The following is a 16618-nucleotide window of genomic DNA, read 5'->3' on the forward strand; positions in this document are numbered from 1 at the left end:
GTCCTCTCTGTAGTACCTAGCAGAGGTTTTTTAATACTTAGTATATACTCAATAAATGGTTGTTAAACTTGGTTGAACCTACATTTTGTTTTTCTTTTTTGGCAGATGCCCTGAGAAAAACATAAAATAAATGAATTACTTTTCGTCTTTTCATTGCAATATATATGCCCTGGGCTAGGGGTATTTGCAAGCCTGGTTTAGAACCTAGGGAAGTCATCAATCTAAGAATGGACAGGAAATGCATTTTAAATCACAAGAGCAATATAGCCTTATGTAAGGCCTTCTAGCAAAGCAATTATCAATGGCTCAATAACCCAGGTGCTAGAGTTATTATGAACAAAAGTCTGAGGTTGAGAGACAATGAGTGATCTTAACTTTTATATTCCATAGGTATGCAATTCAATGAAACATGTACAGATGGAAGGTTTAGATCTGAAAATCATATGTGGGTATCATAATGCAAATAATTGGCTTTCTTTCTAAAGAACATCTGTTGAAACATCTGAAAGCAGTTGTTTATACTGATGCCAAAATGCTGAAAAATATAATAATTCTCCTATGAGGTTAGAAATATCCGGGGGAAGAAAAATAGTTTTTATGTAGTTCTGTTTTTATTAAATCCTGTTGTTGCTTCTCTAATATGGCACATAGGAGATGCTCAATAATATTTGTTGAATGAATGTTGAATGAATAGCAGAGACTCATTAAACAGTTGTTGGATGAATCATTTTTTTAAGACTTCTAAGATAACACTTTCAGAAAATGGTATGCCCTAGTTTTACCATGCCATATACCATTTTTATTTGGCATAAATTGAAGCAATGCTACCCTTGCTCTGAATATTATAGAATGTAATCAGCATGTATATCTAAAAGAATAAATATCTTACTGAAGAAAATATATGAATAAAGCTAGTACATGATTGAATAAATCTAGTGTATGATAATACTATTTTAATATCCTAACATGTTACTTTTACCCATTATTATAAAAGACTTAAAATTGGAATTGTGGGCTTGTATAATCATGTTTCAACAAATAAAAGAAAATAAAAATCCCTGCTGATATCTATAGTGGTGGCACCCCTAAGACTAATTGAACTTGGCATTTCAAAGCATCACAATATTCTGTGATATGAAGACTGCAGAAGAGGAAGAAGTCATTTCTCCCCATAATCCCATTCCAGAATTTCCAGCAGTTCTTCCTTTGCATACGCCTGTGTGAGGGAGGCAACTGGGCTCCCCAAAGGACTGCCCAAATTCCACTCTGCCAAGTTTTCAGTACAGAAAGAACATGTTAAATAATAAATGTGAGTTTGAATGTAACTAATAAAATTGGAATGTTAAAGAGCAGCATGCTTTTGAAAAGCAGCCTCCTTGTAAGAATGCCCCCTGTGCAAGTCCACGGGAAATAATTCTGAAGGGAGTGATATTAATTAGTAATATAATTTATCTTCTGGAAGCCCTTTCCTTTGATAGCGCCATGGCACAGTTCATAAGCTTCCAAACGAGTGCTCAAAGAAAATGGTTCAAACCACAATTTCAGTTTTGTTTTCCATCCTTGAACAGATAAAAGAGTCAAATTTATTTCAGTATATCTAAGTTTTACACATGCATCACATGATGGAGAATTATGAAGATATAAAAGTGTATTTATGAAGAGTTTTCAATGAAATGGTAAAAGGCTTATGATGTAATCAAAGGGAAACCCAGCAGTATCCAAAATTAAATTCATGGCCTCTGATCTCAGATTTCTTGGTTTCAGCTCTAGCTCTGTCATGTACTAGGTATGCCACCTCGGCAAGATACTTAACTGTTCTGTTCTCAGTTTTCTCATCAAATGCTATGAAGGTAATAGTAAAAATCATTATTTGGAATAGTGCCCAGCAAATAAGAAATAATACTAATAGTAATTAATATTATTATTTATTCACAATATTTTCAAGCTTGTAAAAGAAAATGCAAGGTGAGGAGGATTAGCTGGAAGGCAGTAGCCAAAATGCTATTCATATTTGCATCTGAATGGTAAGTTTATAGATAATTCTTTTCTAAGCATTACACTTTTCCATATGTATTCTTTTATAATAACAGTTTAAAAATGAAGTTTTGGGCAGCCCGGGTGGCTCAGCAGTTTAGCGCCACCTTTGGCCCAGGGCCTGATCTGTAGACCCAGGATCGAGTCCCCTGTTGGGCTCCCTGCATGGAGCCTGCTTCTCTCTCCGCCTGTGTCTCTGCCTCTCTCTTTCTCTGTGTCTCTCATGAATAAATAAATGAAGTCTTTAAAAAAAAAAAAAAAAAGAACCTTTATGCACACATGGCTTGGTGGAAGTTGAGGTGGAAATTTGGAATAGGTTAAAAACTCATAGCCCAATATACTACAGCATTAATGAAATATCAATTCTTTTATACAGATGATGTGAAGGAATTCATATTTACCATCTTTCAATTCTAATACAATCTAATTAAAAATCATTTTTTAAAGTTTAGCCAATGTCAATTCTACAGTCACAAATGATGTCAGATGTTTATTATAATCTTACAATTTTGGCCTACTAAAACTAAAAATGCTTTATTTTTTAATTTAAAAATCCCATGCAAAAGTCCCAAAGGTGCCTTTCATGTTTAAGCTTTAATTAGCAAGCACTTTGGTCTCTGACACATATTGTGCAGATGCTGAAGTGTTAATATTACCGAAGCTTGATTGCAAAAGGCAATGATTAATGTTAAAGCAGACTAAAAAGATATGCCCTGATTACAAAGGAATGATTAAGGCGGAATGTCAGGCATCGCACATTTATAGCCGCCTTTGGCACAAAGGATAAGACGCTGCAGTCTATACTTAGCATCATGAGGTCTTAGCTCTCTGTAACGCGGGGGTTCGCGCGGCGCAGGAAGCTCCCCCAAGTGCAGGCGAGGCCCGCGGACCTCGGCCGCCACGTGGCCAAAGCGAAAGAGCCGCAGGCGCGGACTGGGCCCAACGCGCCGCCGTAGCTCGGTGCCACCCGCGGGACCAGGCCAGGCACCTGCGGGCGGCTGCGGAGGGTCCCGCGCACGGTATTGTCCGCACGGACACAGCCCGGGGCGGGGGGTGGGGGGGGACGGGGAGCTTAGGAGGACCTGCTCCCGAGGAAGAGGCGGTGGGGCGGAGAGGCCAGCCGCGGCGGGGGCTGCTGCCCGGGCGCTCAGAAGCCGGGCTCGGGGCCTCCATGTTGATTTGGCAGCAGGACGCAGAGGGAACCCGCGGGAGCCCGGGGCCTCCGTGGGGGCGGCCGAGTCCAGACACCCGGGGGGAGACGGTGGTGGGTTGTTAGAGACGCGGGGAAGCGAGGCCGGGGCCTGGCGCCCCACCTGGCGCGTCCTGAGCCCAGGCTGATGCAGGTGGTGGTGCGGGCGGGGGTGCGGGTGCGGGTGGCGGTGCGGGTGCGGGTGGGAGTGCGGGTGTGGATGGGGGTGCAGGTGGTGGTGCGGGTGGGGATACGGGTGTGGATGGGGGTGCAGGTGGTGGTGCGGGCGGGGGTGCGGGTGCGGGTGGCGGTGCGGGTGCGGGTGGGAGTGCGGCTGTGGATGGGGGTGCAGGTGGTGGTGCGGGTGGGGATACGGGTGTGGATGGGGGTGCAGGTGGGAGTGCGGATGGGGGTGCGGGTGAGGATGGGAGTGGGGGTGCGGGTGCGGTGCGGGTGGGGGTGGGGATGGGGTGCAGGTGGTGGTGCGGGTGGGGGTGCGGGTGGCGGTGCGGATGCAGGTGGGAGTGCAGGTGTGGATGGGGGTGCAGGTGGTGGTGCGGGTGGGGGTGCGAGTGGCGGTGCGGGTGCGGGTGGGAGTGCGGCTGTGGATGGGGGTGCAGGTGGGAGTGCGGATGGGGGTGCGGGTGAGGATGGGAGTGGGGGGTGCGGGTGGCGGTGCGGGTGCGGATGGGGGTGCGGGTGGCGGTGCGGGTGCGCGTAGGGATGCGGGAGCTCTGAATACCTCTCCTCCTTCGCGGTGCTCTCTGGGGTCCTCACACTCCCGCTGGCAGATCCTGAACCGACCCACGGGCGTCCGGGGCCTGAGATGAGCTTAGAGTCCCTGTTCCAGCACATCATCTTCTCGGAGCATCAGGCCGAGGAGAGTCGCCGCTTAATCCGAGAAGGTCGGTGCTCCCGTCTCGTGCTGGGTCCTGTCTCCTGGGGTGGGGGTGGGAGGGTGGTGCTGCTGGGGGTGGGTGGGTGGGGGCTGGAGCCAAAAGCAGCCCGGAAGGTGCGGTCCGAGCCCTGAGGGGGGCCCTACTGTTCACGTGCACAGAAGTGGGGACTTTGGAAAGATGGAGAGGGCACCTGGGTGGCTCAGCGGTTGAGCACCTGCCTTCAGCCCGGGGTGTGATCTTGGGGTCCTGGGATCGAGTCCCACATCGGGCTCCTGCATGGAGCCTGCTTCTCTCTCTGCCTTTGTCTCTGAGGCCTCTCTTTCAGTGGCTTTCATGAATAAATATATGAAATCTTGAAAGAAGAAGAAGGAAGGAAGGAAGGAAGGAAGGAAGGAAGGAAGGAAGGAGGAAGGAGAGAGAGAGAAGAAGAGAGAGAGAGAAGAAAGAAAGAAAGAAAGAAAGAAAGAAAGAAAGAAAGAAAGAAAGAAAGAAAGAGAGAGAAAGAAAAGAAAAGAGAAAAGGAAAGAGAAAGAAAAGAAAGATGGAGGTGTTTAAGGATTTCATTTGTATTCCAGTAAGGTCGGAAATAAACAGATGTCGTGAAGAAATTAAGAAAGCAACTGAGTTGCTGAATGAAGAGAAAATCAAGTTGGAATTGAAGGTACCTTGACCTGTAGAGCATGCTCCTTCTCCCTTGGGAAAAAAAAAAAAAATCTATTCTAACTTGACTTTTTGAGGCTCTTTTACTATTTAACTAGTTGTCACGCAATTAGGAAGCACACTACTGGACCGGTTAGTGCAGTTCAGTGTTGCTGGGTAATATTTCAAGCTCTCAGTCCAGGGACACTCATCCTAATAGGCACTTGTCCTAAAGAAGCCAGTTTAAGTAATGAAGAATTGATGGTCTACGTGGGGTGGTTAACTTTTTTAAAGAGCCCAGTGTCCCTGGAAAAAAACAATTATTCAATAAGTAGTTGGTGCAGTGTGTAAATTTTGAGTAGTAAATAATTTAAGAAGTGTGCTGTGTTGATGCACCATTGAATGTAACTTTCCAAAGAGTCTCTGCCTTTTGTTTTTCAATTCTCTACCACATTTTGGACATTTCTTTCATCCAAAAGGATAATTTTTTTCACTGGCATTTCTCTTTTCTGCATCATTTGTAAAGTTCTGTTATTTTAAATAGAAGCAAGGCAATCTGATGGCTTCTTGAAGGAGGATTTTGAAGGATGGGTAGAGTTTTGGAAAGGCAGAAATAAGTAATAGGAGAAAAGCATTTGGGGAGATGTATGAGAGAGGATATATGAACAAAAGGGAAACATGCCCAAGGCATATTGGGAGAGAAATCTAGTCAAAGCAGAGAGCTATCTGGGAATAGGAGGAAACCATTCCAGGCTTTTGATCAGGGAGTGGCGTGATAAAAGTGGTTTTAGAAAGATTTCCTTGAGCCCTGGGAAGAAGGGAACTAAGAACATCATCCAAGTATGCCCTAAGGAAGGCCTGGCCTATGGGGGAGGGGAGGCGACAGTCATTCAAAAATATTTATTCAACACCTAGAAATAAACTAAGCCAGCTGTGCGCAATGGGAAATCTGTTTGAGGAAGTCTGTTTGCTTAAAATATGTCTATTTTAACTTACCAGTGTAAGGCAGTTCTAGTTTTCTTTGTGAACAAAAGTGTTCATAGATCCCTATCCCTTCTCTACCTGGTGAGATCTTCCTTCAAGGCTTACTCAAATGTCAGCTGTGAACCCTGCCCTTGGCCAGGTTGGGACATTTTTTTAAATTATAGTTCAGTGTACCCTGTTACAATTAAACAACAGTACTTGCATGTTTATATCCCTCACTATTTTGGGAGCAAGATACCTGGAATTTTTTTTTTTCCTGAATCATCTGCTTCCACAGTTTGTATCCAATGCCTAGCACAAAGTTTACTTTGGTGTTTGGATGGATTAATGAGTACTAATAGTAAGATAATAGGGAGAGTGCTGTCTTTTAAAGTAGGATTTGGACTGTTAACTCAGACTGTAGGTCCTGTTTTGCTTATGAGTAGCAGATAAAGTAGCTACTAACAACACTATAGGCTGATGGGAAGGGCAGAGAATTAAGAATGTCATGATAAAAGAATTAAGATACTTTCAGGATTGGTAACTGGAAGCTAATCGAAGCAATAGGCAACACATACAATTAGGTAATGCTTAGCTGATGCTTACTGAGCACTTACTGTATGCTGGGCACTGTTCTAAATGCTTCACCCATATTAACTCCTTTAACCCTGCCAGGAATCCTGTGACAAGGCACCATTATTAATTTCCCTTTATGGATGAGGAAACACAGAGGTTAAATGACTTTCCCATGATACATAATTGAAAACAAGTAAGCTACCATAATGAAAATAACAAGTAATGGTAGCATATTTTATTAAAACATTTCTTGAGCTCATCTTACATTTTTTTCTTCATGAAATCCACATATAATAATGTATCTGATGCTTTTGCAGTTAATTTAGGGCAGTTTTTTAAAAGGTCACTTACATAAGTTTTTATACAAAATGTATTTTTCCCAGATTGGTGAAGATATTGACCTGACAGATAACAAATGTTTAAAAAAAAATTTGCTCTTTATGTGTCTTCTTTGAAAAAAAAAAAAAAAAAAGGTTTACTCTTTGTACTGTTTTCTCTTTTAGCAGCCTATTTTGTTGAAAATGGAAATGAATTTGTTGCTAAATACACATACATAAAAAATGTTGACTCAAATATTTATACTTGAGAAAAGACAGAGCAAATCCTTAACATTGTTTAGAAACATCTGCTGAGATTACTAATTAATATAGGCCCTTAAGTGTGCATTGTTTTTTAATCAGCTCATATATAGGGGTTATAGTACAATTGTCTCTTACTAATAAAATTAACATGAGGTTCACAGTGTATACAATACTAATTTCAAATTGAAATAATTTGATTTATAATATAGTCAAAACGGCTTGTGTGTGTGTGTGTGTGTGTATATATGTGTATGGACAAAGATTTTAAAAGTGGAATCACAATTATAATGTAAATGACTAATGGGAAGAACTAAAGAAGTAATCATAAATTGATTTCTTGTATATTTTATTCTCAGAGTTAATTATATGTCTGCCAATAACAATGAAAATATATTTACTTGAATATTTGATTTGGCATTTATTGACCAATTTATCAAGTAGAAGCAGCATTGGGAGAAACTAGAACATAATTTGAATAGGCCAGTGCTTGAGCTATTTGTACAGTGATACATTCAGACAATATTTGGGGCATTTATTTTGGAAGTTGCTTGTGGTTAAAAAATGTATTTAGGAAGTACAGTACTCGTGTTTTTTTTTTTTTTTTTTTTCTGTTCTGTTCTGTAAAACCCTGGTAGCATGTAATTAGAACTTGAATGATAGCATTTGCCTTTCAGGGCTCAATGAGTCCTTTAAAATATATGGTTGCAAAAGTCTCAGATTATATAGTATGAGTACTTTGTGAATTGGAGAGCTACAGTATGGGTGGTTAGGTTTGGTAATATGAAAACAGAAAGACAGGAACATGCCCTGGATTGCATTAATGCTTACCAATATAACATACCTAAAGCTCCTGATAGTCAAGGAAAGGTTTTTTTAGTATTGATGACAGAGCAAATCAAAATTAAGGACTTATAGAACATTTGTAATTTCTCCTAAGCATTTTTTTTCTGTTTTAAAAGTATTATATAGTTAAAATTTAGGCATTTAATATGTATAAACATATTATAAAAAAAAAATGCCATACTGTCTCAAGAGAAAGTAAAGAGAGGAAAGTCTGAGGCTGGCTACTTTAATTTTTCTTTTCCCAATTTTAACTTACTATGTAAACATTAAAGCAGTACTAAAATAATATGTCATGAATTTTTAAAAGAAAGTTAATTATATTGAAATAAACAAGTAACTTAAGGTAGCTTCATTTACTTTTCTTCAAAATGCACACATTACTTTTTTTTAGTTGGTAAAAACCCTCCCAGTAGGAGACCCTCCCAGAACAGCAGACAAAGTCATATCTGTTAGTACTCTATTACTCTACTACCTAAAGAGGGAAAGAACAAAATCACAAATTGTTATCATGTATAATACTGAAATGGAGTTTTGTTATGGAGATTTTTCCTTTTGTAAAAATTGTGACAAAAATTTATAGCCTTTTTAATTTTATTGATTAGAAGTTACTCAAAAACATAAGTAAAAGGCAGTCTGGGTGGCTCAGCAATTTAGCCCTGCCGTCGGCCCAGGGTGTGATCGAGTCCTGCGTCCGGCTTCAGTCTCCCTGCATGGAGCCTGCTTCTCCCTCTGCCTGTGTCTCTGCCTCTCTCTCTCTCTCTGTCTGTGTCTCTCATGAATAAATAAATAAAATCCTAAAAAAAGTTTAAAAAACATAAGCAATAAAGTGAATTATTTAACCTCAATTTTAGAAAATAACATGAAAATTCTGTTTATCACAATTTAATACTTTTCTATATATAGTTTTGTTCATTGTGACCAAGACACTTTTGAGGGTAGTTATACTTAGTTGCTTGCATTCTCTCTGACTTTTTCACGTGAAAGTCCTTTAAGCAAAATCCCTCCTTGTCCTAAGCATGTATAGCTGATTTTTTAAAAAATATGGTCTAGAACTTTAGGTATTCTGTCTCTTATACATTCACTTTGGTCATATGTACAATTCCATAGCCAGTGGATGTATTTCAGAGTCTGAAGTCCATTCTACAAAGTATTTTTCTTTTACATTCAGGATACTTGATAAAGGTTTGGTAGATGTTTTCTTTACTCCCCAGTGCTACTTCCAGAACATTTCTCTAACCACTTATGATGGCTCTTGCTATGTTCTACCAACTTTTCCCAGCTTCTTTTTTCTGTTATCCTGCTAATTCAGTGATACTCTCTTTTGCTCTTAGGATTTGGTACCTGGTCCCAGGCTTCCACTTTGTCTCAACTCTTGCCATCATTGTGAATAATGTTGTCTGTAGGGACCATTCAGCTACCAATCTGGCCTGTTCTTTGCTCGCCACGGTTTCAGTAACCTTTTTCTCTTTTCCACTGCAGCCACCTATTTCCATAATCATACTGTGCCATCACCTAAAACCATTTCACTTTCAAAATCAATAAAACATTTCACTTTTCTTCCACGCTCTTTGTTCTCTAATTTCATCAGGACCTTGTGTCCATTTCTGTCTTTCTCCACTAGTACTTGTCTGTGTATTCATTTCCTTCTTTATTCTTAGATTTTATGGTTGGTCATTCCACTCTTCTTCCTGACTCCTCTCTCATTTTTTTTCAACCCCTGGCAAGACTCCAACTCCATGTGAACCAATTGTCTGTGTCAGCACTCAGTTCCAGGGGAGATTAGATCCAGTATTCATGAATCTTACCTTCAGTTCAACTGAGATCTCCATACTGCCTGGAAATACTACTACATTCCTTTTTCACTCTGTAATAACTGTTTAAACCTTCACTCTTCTCATACATATTATTCTCTCTTCTGAACTACTTAACTCTCAGGAGATAACTTTGCATTTTGTTTCAGGGAAAATAGACCATCCACCAGGAAATTTTTTATTTTCCTACCTGGTGTTCTCCAAACCCATGGTGAAGATCATCTTCTCCCCTTTTCTTCCTGTTATGAAGGATATGCCCTTCCTCCTGACAAAGGACAATTCTATCTATGTTTCAAATCTCATCATCTCCTGTATCATCATTATCATTGTTATTATGCATATTAATGGGAAGGGACCTATAGAGAGATAGGTTGAAGATAAAGACTAGAGAGAAAAGATAATCATCCCTAAAAGTCCCTAAAAAGGTAGAAGAAGGATGGGTGGGATCCAGATCATAAGGTAAGAATTAGCCTTTGATGAGAGGAGGGATACCTCTTCTGTTGTAAAACTGCCTGGGTGGCTCAGTCCATTAAGCATCTGCCTTTGGCTCAGGTCATAATCCCAGGGTCCTGGGATCCAGCCCAGCTTCAAGCTCCCTGCTCAGCGGGGAGTCTGCTTCTCCCTCTTCCTTTTGTTAATGCTCTCTCTCCCTTGCTCTCTCCAATAAATAAATAAAATGTTTTTAAAAAGCCTTAAAAGTAATAGGTAGTATTGAATAAATCATTATTATATATCAGGTCTTATGCTAAGCATTTTACAAACCTGATCTCAATTAATTCTCACAAGAATCCTGTGAGGTTGGTAGAATTATTCTCCCATTATTCATTTGAGAAAACTGAGACTTGGAAACCAAGTACCTTGCGTGAGATCATGTAAGTGGCAAGCAATAGATGTAAGATTTGAAGGTATATAGGGTTAACTAGAGAGCCCTTACTCTTAAACCCTGTAGTATAGTGCAAAGAATGGAATGAGGAAAAGATGAGGATATAGGAAAGTTTGGAGACAGTGCTAGGGAACTAAAGGCATAGTTCACTAAAAACCTTAGCTTTGTTAGTTCAACAATTTTGATGTATGTGTCATATGCGTTTAATGAAATTATTAATAAGAATGTGTCGTTTCTTTCTTCCTGTGCTTTTCCAGTTGGGTGGCCATATGCAAGCAAGGTAATAGCGTGAGTTTGCAGAAGTTTCCCTGTAATTGTAGGGGCTACTCATCAGGAAAGATCTATTTCAGTCAGGCAGTGGGTTAGCCCCTGAGGGTTTAGTCAGAAGTACTACCCCTTCCTTAGAGAGAAGGCTTCATCAGGTTAGGATGCTTTCGTTTGCAAACAACATAAATTGAGATCAAAACAACTTAATATTGAGAAACTATTGACATATATTTGAAAACCCAACATTTGATTCAGCGGTTATATCAGTTGGAATTGCATCAGGTTGCTTATAAAAAAAAAAAAAAAAAGTAACCATGGTGGCTTTACCAAATAAGGGGTTATTTGCTCCAGGAAGTCTGAAGTTGGAAACCCGGGGCCATTTATTAAAACTGCTCAAGGAAATCCTGAAAGACCCCAGCATATTCTTTCTGTTCCACTCTCCTTAGCCTGTGGCTTTAGTCCTTATAGTCCTAGTACTGCTCTATCCTCAGGCATCATATCTGAATTCCAGCTGGAAGAAGAGGAGAGCATGAAAATCAAAAAGTCAAAAGACTTCTCCTCATGTGGCTTTTTCATTGTTTTGGTGGAAGGGAAGTCCTCTCTAAGGACTTAGTCCTGAATCTTAAGGATTAGAATTTTGCCACATGATCAACCCTGGAAAATGGAGACTGGGAATGTAAATACTTTTAACTGGATATGTTACTGCTCTGAATAAAATCGGAATTTTATTAATAAAGAATAATGGCAGAATGCTCGTTGTTCTTGTGTTCCCCTAAAAATAACTAACAAGTCCTAGAGTCATGCTTTCTCCTTCTAAATCAGGAAGAGAGGGAAAAGGAAGTTTGTAGAAACTTTCTCTGAAAATCAAGAAATTATCCTCATCAGATACTTTCTTACATCTCATATCCACAAATTGTGGCCAAGTGTAGTAAATTCTCCCAAATTCAGGGGGCTGTCTAGGGATGGCACAGGTTTCTAAAAACTAATAATTAACCAAGGAAAGGAAGAATGCATATTTTGGAGGCAACTACAGTGTCTACAACAAGTATTTTGGTAGTGGTTAAAGCCAGAATGGCCATGTAAAGAGTCCCTATAGTTGGTTGAAATATGTAAGATTAATAGACTATATTTAACATTTAATCTTAGTATGATTTATCATATATGAAAGAATATAATGCAAAGTTTTCCCTTGTAAGTTATCCCTCAGTCAAGCAAGAGGTCTTTTATGTTCAGGTCGTTATAAAGCCTTTTTTTTTTTTAAAGATTTTATTTATTTATTCATGAGAGACACAACAGAGAGAAAGAGAGAGAGAGAGAAAGAGAGAGAGAGAGGCAGAGAGAGAAGCAAGAAGCTCCATGCAGGGAGCCCTACGTGGGACTCGATCCCGGGTCTCCAGGATCACGCCCTGGGCTAAAGGCAGCGCTAAACCGCTGAGCCACCCGGGTTGCCCCTCATTATAAAGTCTTAATGTTACTACATGCGCTTAAAATTCCTTTATTTTATTTTGAAGAAGAACTGAATGATAGTTTGAAATACTTGAAGGGGGATCCCTGGGTGGCGCAGCGGTTTGGCGCCTGCCTTTGGCCCAGGGCGCGATCCTGGAGACCCGGGATCAAATCCCACATCAGGCTCCCAGTGCACGGAGCCTGCTTCTCCCTCTGTCTGTGTCTCTGCCTCTCTCTCTCTCTCTCTCTGTGACTATCATAAATAAAAAAAAAAAAAAAAAAAAAAAGAAATACTTGAAGGAATCACCTGATTGAATTGATTTTTAAAAGTAGACAAAGACATTTAACAGATTTAGTTACTATTCCTGGGACTTTGACCTCAAAATTATAAATGCTAAATTTCATTGTGAAAAAGCCACTAAATAATGACAAAAAAAATCCAAAAATCTCTAAAATATAATAATGTAATTTAAAAAGGGGGTACATAAGTATGATACCATTTAAAAACACACAGAACATCTATGAGGGATTATAAATAAATAGTGGAAGTATAATGACATGCTGGAATGATAAGTAGCAATATCAAGTAGTGATTATCTCTGATGGGGTAGATGATAAATGTAATCAGGGAAGGGTATACAGGGCACTTTATACACATACGGTTTAATTTCTTAAGTTGGGGGTGAGGGCATAGCTGTTATGTGACTTTTAAAAATACGTTTTAAAAATTACAAAGCAGTGTTTTTTAGTCTATTCAAAAAGTTATGCAATCATCCCTAATAGAGAATATTTTCATCACTCCAAAAAAGAAACGCTAAGCACTTAGCACTCCTCCTCCATCCCTTCAAACCCCACCAGCCCTAAGTCACCACTAATCTACTTCTGTCTCCAGATATTGCATAGAAGTAGAATCCTTTGATAGATGGCCTTTTCTGACTGGCTTCTCTCACTGAGCATATTTTCATGGTTCATCCATATTGTAGCATATATCACTACTTCATTCCTTTTTATGGCTGAATACTATATTCCATCACATGGTTATACCAAATTAGTTTATCCATTCATCAGTTAATAGACATATGGTTGTTTCCACTTTTTAGCTATAATGAATAATGTCACTATGAATATTTGTCTACAAGTTTGTGTATGAACATATAATTTCAGTTCTCCTGGGTATTCCATCCAGGAGTGGTATTTCTGGTTCACATGGTAAGGATGGGTTTAACTTTTTGAGGAACTGCCAGACTGTTTGCATAGCAGCAGCACCTTCTTACTTTCCACCAGCAGTATACCATGGCTCCAGTTTCTCTATATCCTTGCCAACACTTGTTATTTTCTGGGTTTTTTTTTTTTAATTTGTTTTGTTTTTGTGTTATAGTCATCTTAGTGGGAGTAGGGCAGTATCTGCTTTATACTTTGGTTTTGGTTTATATGTCAAGTTCCTTAATGACATTAATGCTGAACATCTTTTCAGGTGCTTATTGGCCGTTTGACACACTCATTCTTAAGATGAGCTGCTTGATTAATGGTTATGTCCATGGTTCCAATTCTTTTATGAGGGGGCTGGTCTCTGAGAAGTAGTGATCTCTCTTCATTTTGACAGAACTGAAATGATTATATTTCTAAATGAAGTGAAAAATATTATATATAGCATTTATTGAACTCCTTTTTCTCAACTTTGTTTTCATGATCTTAAGAAAATCCAAAGAATATTTCAGGGTAATAGCAGTTTAGAGCAAACTCTACAACAGTATGCTAGATAGCCTTTCTATTTGCAAGTGCTTATAAATCAGAAAAGTTGCACACTTCCTGGCTTGGGCCCACAAAGTGGAAAATCTACTGCACTGCTTCTAATTGTATAAAATCTACCACCAATGTGCCTATTTCTTTCTTTTTTTCTTTTCTCTTTAAAGAGCTACTCTAAGTAAATTGTTTAGGCTAAAATGTTAGAAATGTTCTCAACAGAAAACAAAAAACCAAAAACAAAACTTCCTTTCCAGGAACTGAGAGAAGGGTTCTCTAATTAAAGAACACTACGTTTGTGTCTCAGTGTGCAGAAAGCATGAGATTACATTTAGTTTGCTGACCTCCTAAGACTATACAGCACAAAAGAATGCCCTTTCAAAAGTTTGCTTTTTTGCCTTTTGTGATTTTTTAGAAAATCAATTAACTGTTTTCTTCATTTCTAAATATCTCCAATCACACATTGGATAATTATTCATTTAACAAACATTCATTAAGCAACATCTACATTGCACCATGAATAACTGGAAATAAATTACATAATGACTTTCTACCTTAATTTGGGAGTTGACATCAAATAGCTTCAAGTGCATAAACTTAACTATGAATGCAAAATTCTTGATGTTCTCCTTTCTAAAAAAAATCTGTAATAACTTCTGATGTTTTCTGTGTGGTTCTGTAAGGAAAAACTTCACTTTTGTCATGACTAATTAAAGCATAAAAATAGATGAGGTCACTGGATGTCCTTAGAGAATAGCATTTGGCATTTTTTGTGGGGATAATCTAATTTTCTAAGGGTGTTTACCTTTGTAGTGGGTTCTTTTGTTCTTGGATATGCCCGCCATTTTTTTACTTCAGGGATTTTTTACCTGCTATCTCTTCTTCTGCCTAAATGCTTTTTCCATCAGCTAGTGGGGTTTTGTGTACACTTCTTTGAGGTCTTTTTCAGTAGGGTGACCAACCATTCCACTGGAATATGAAACTTTACATCAAGACAGTTGCATGCAAATCTTGATGGTTGGTTACCTGAGGTTGCAGTTGCCACTTTAGACCTATGGTTTTTGTATGATCTGCAACCATAGGCATCCCCAAGACTCTTTCAGGAGGTCTGGGAGGTCAGACTTTTTTCTTAACAATGCAGAGGCATTTTTTGCCATTTTCACTGTGCGCACATGCACATTGATGCTAAGTAAAGGCAATGATGAGTAAATCTGTTGGTGTCCTAGCACAAATCAAGGCAGTAGCACCAAACTGTACTAGTAGTTATTGTACTCTTCACTGACATAAACTCACAGTAAAGGACAAAACCCGCCAGTTTCACTAAATGCCTTGTTTTGAAGCTGACCGTGGAGTATGAGTTTTTAATATTGCGTGTGATGAAATGATAGGTTCACATAAAGTACTACTGTATTCCAAAGTACAATGATTGTCTCAAGGGTGAGCACTTACGTGATTCAGTTACAAAATGAACTAGCTCTTTTTTTCTGGAACACCATTTTTACTTGAATAACTGACAGACTGTAGTTATTTAAACTTGAATACTTGGCAAAATTTTCTCAAAAATGAAGTGACCCTGACATTTTAAGGCAAACAACTGATAGTAGTAGTAGTATCTTGCCAATGATAATATTCAGCCTTTCAAACAAAAATTAGAATTTTGGAAGACTCATATCTGTCACTATAAACTTGATAGCATTTTTCCCAATACTTAAGATTTTTCTGATGAGTTTGTTGATGATATTAATGAATGTTATTTTTTAGTATCATATTAGGACATGCATCAACATTTGGAGGATCTGAATACTTCAGTGAAGCAGCATTTCCCAAATGGCCAACACATAATGTTACAAAACCACTCATGGATAAAAGATTCTCTGAAAGCACAAGATAGACCAATTGATTTTATTGTAACAGAAGGTGAAAAGTTTATTGAATTAGTTTCAGATTCTACATTGCAACTAACCTTTAAGGAACTACCACTAGTTTAATTTGGGTGCAGTATCAAGCATACCCACAATCATTTGAAAAGGGTATTAAAATATGTTGTGTGAGGCCAGATTTTCTTCATATACTTCAACCAAAAAAACTTATTTTGAAAGATTGAATAAAGAAGCAGATATGAGAATCCAGTTGTCTCCTATTAAGCCAGACATTAAAAAAGATTCACAAAAAATGTAAATGCAACTCTTCTTACTATTTTTGGGGGGGATATTATTTTTTCATAAATATATGTTTTTAAATATGCAATACATTTATTGGTAGTTCTTAATTAAATGTTTCTTAAAATTTCTCAGTTTTAATATTTGATACAGAAAATATTGATAGGTCTAGCTTATAAAAATAATCAAAAATATCAATAATTTTTTAAGACTATAAAGTCCTTAAAGACAGAAAAGTCTTCAGACCAAAAAGTTTGGTTATGACTACTGAAGAGGATCCTCCCTGACCTCCAGGATATAAAATAGTATCATACCATCCCATCTCTGTCTATTCACAGTCCTTTAGTTTGTAAGACTTACTGCATCTTGACATGTCTTATATTGATCTGTTTATTACTTGTCTCCCCCACCAATGAACTGTACGCTCCACAAGGAATACAAATTTATTTAATTTGTTCACAACTGTTATTTCCAGTATCTAGAATGGTGCTTGGGTTGCAGTGGTGTTAAATAAATATTGCTGGATGACTATATTAAAACTTTTCTCATATAATTCTGTTTTCTGTGAATTCTGCTTGTTTCAAC

The 16618-nt window shown here is 38.7% G+C and overlaps 1 protein-coding gene across 3 annotated transcripts in view; it reads left to right on the forward strand.

Annotated features, from left to right (window-relative positions):
- Window positions 1-2914: 2914 nt before the first annotated feature.
- The window catches only part of CCDC172 (coiled-coil domain containing 172), a 58586-nt gene continuing 44882 nt past the window's right edge, over window positions 2915-16618 (forward strand). For 2 of the 3 annotated variants that reach the window (XM_025467343.3, XM_049103371.1), the window contains exons 1-2: window positions 4075-4128; window positions 4698-4783. Coding sequence is in view for 1 of the 3 variants with exons in the window: in XM_025467342.3 (XP_025323127.1) it covers window positions 4050-4128; window positions 4698-4783 (165 nt within the window). In the remaining 2 variants the exon portion in view is untranslated. Of the gene's footprint in view, window positions 3054-4014; window positions 4129-4697; window positions 4784-16618 lie in introns of those variants that run through there. The other variant, XM_025467342.3, reaches the window with a different exon arrangement.

Source organism: Canis lupus, chromosome 28 (assembly GCF_003254725.2).
Source record: "Canis lupus dingo isolate Sandy chromosome 28, ASM325472v2, whole genome shotgun sequence".
Classification (NCBI taxonomy): Eukaryota; Metazoa; Chordata; class Mammalia; order Carnivora; family Canidae; genus Canis; species Canis lupus.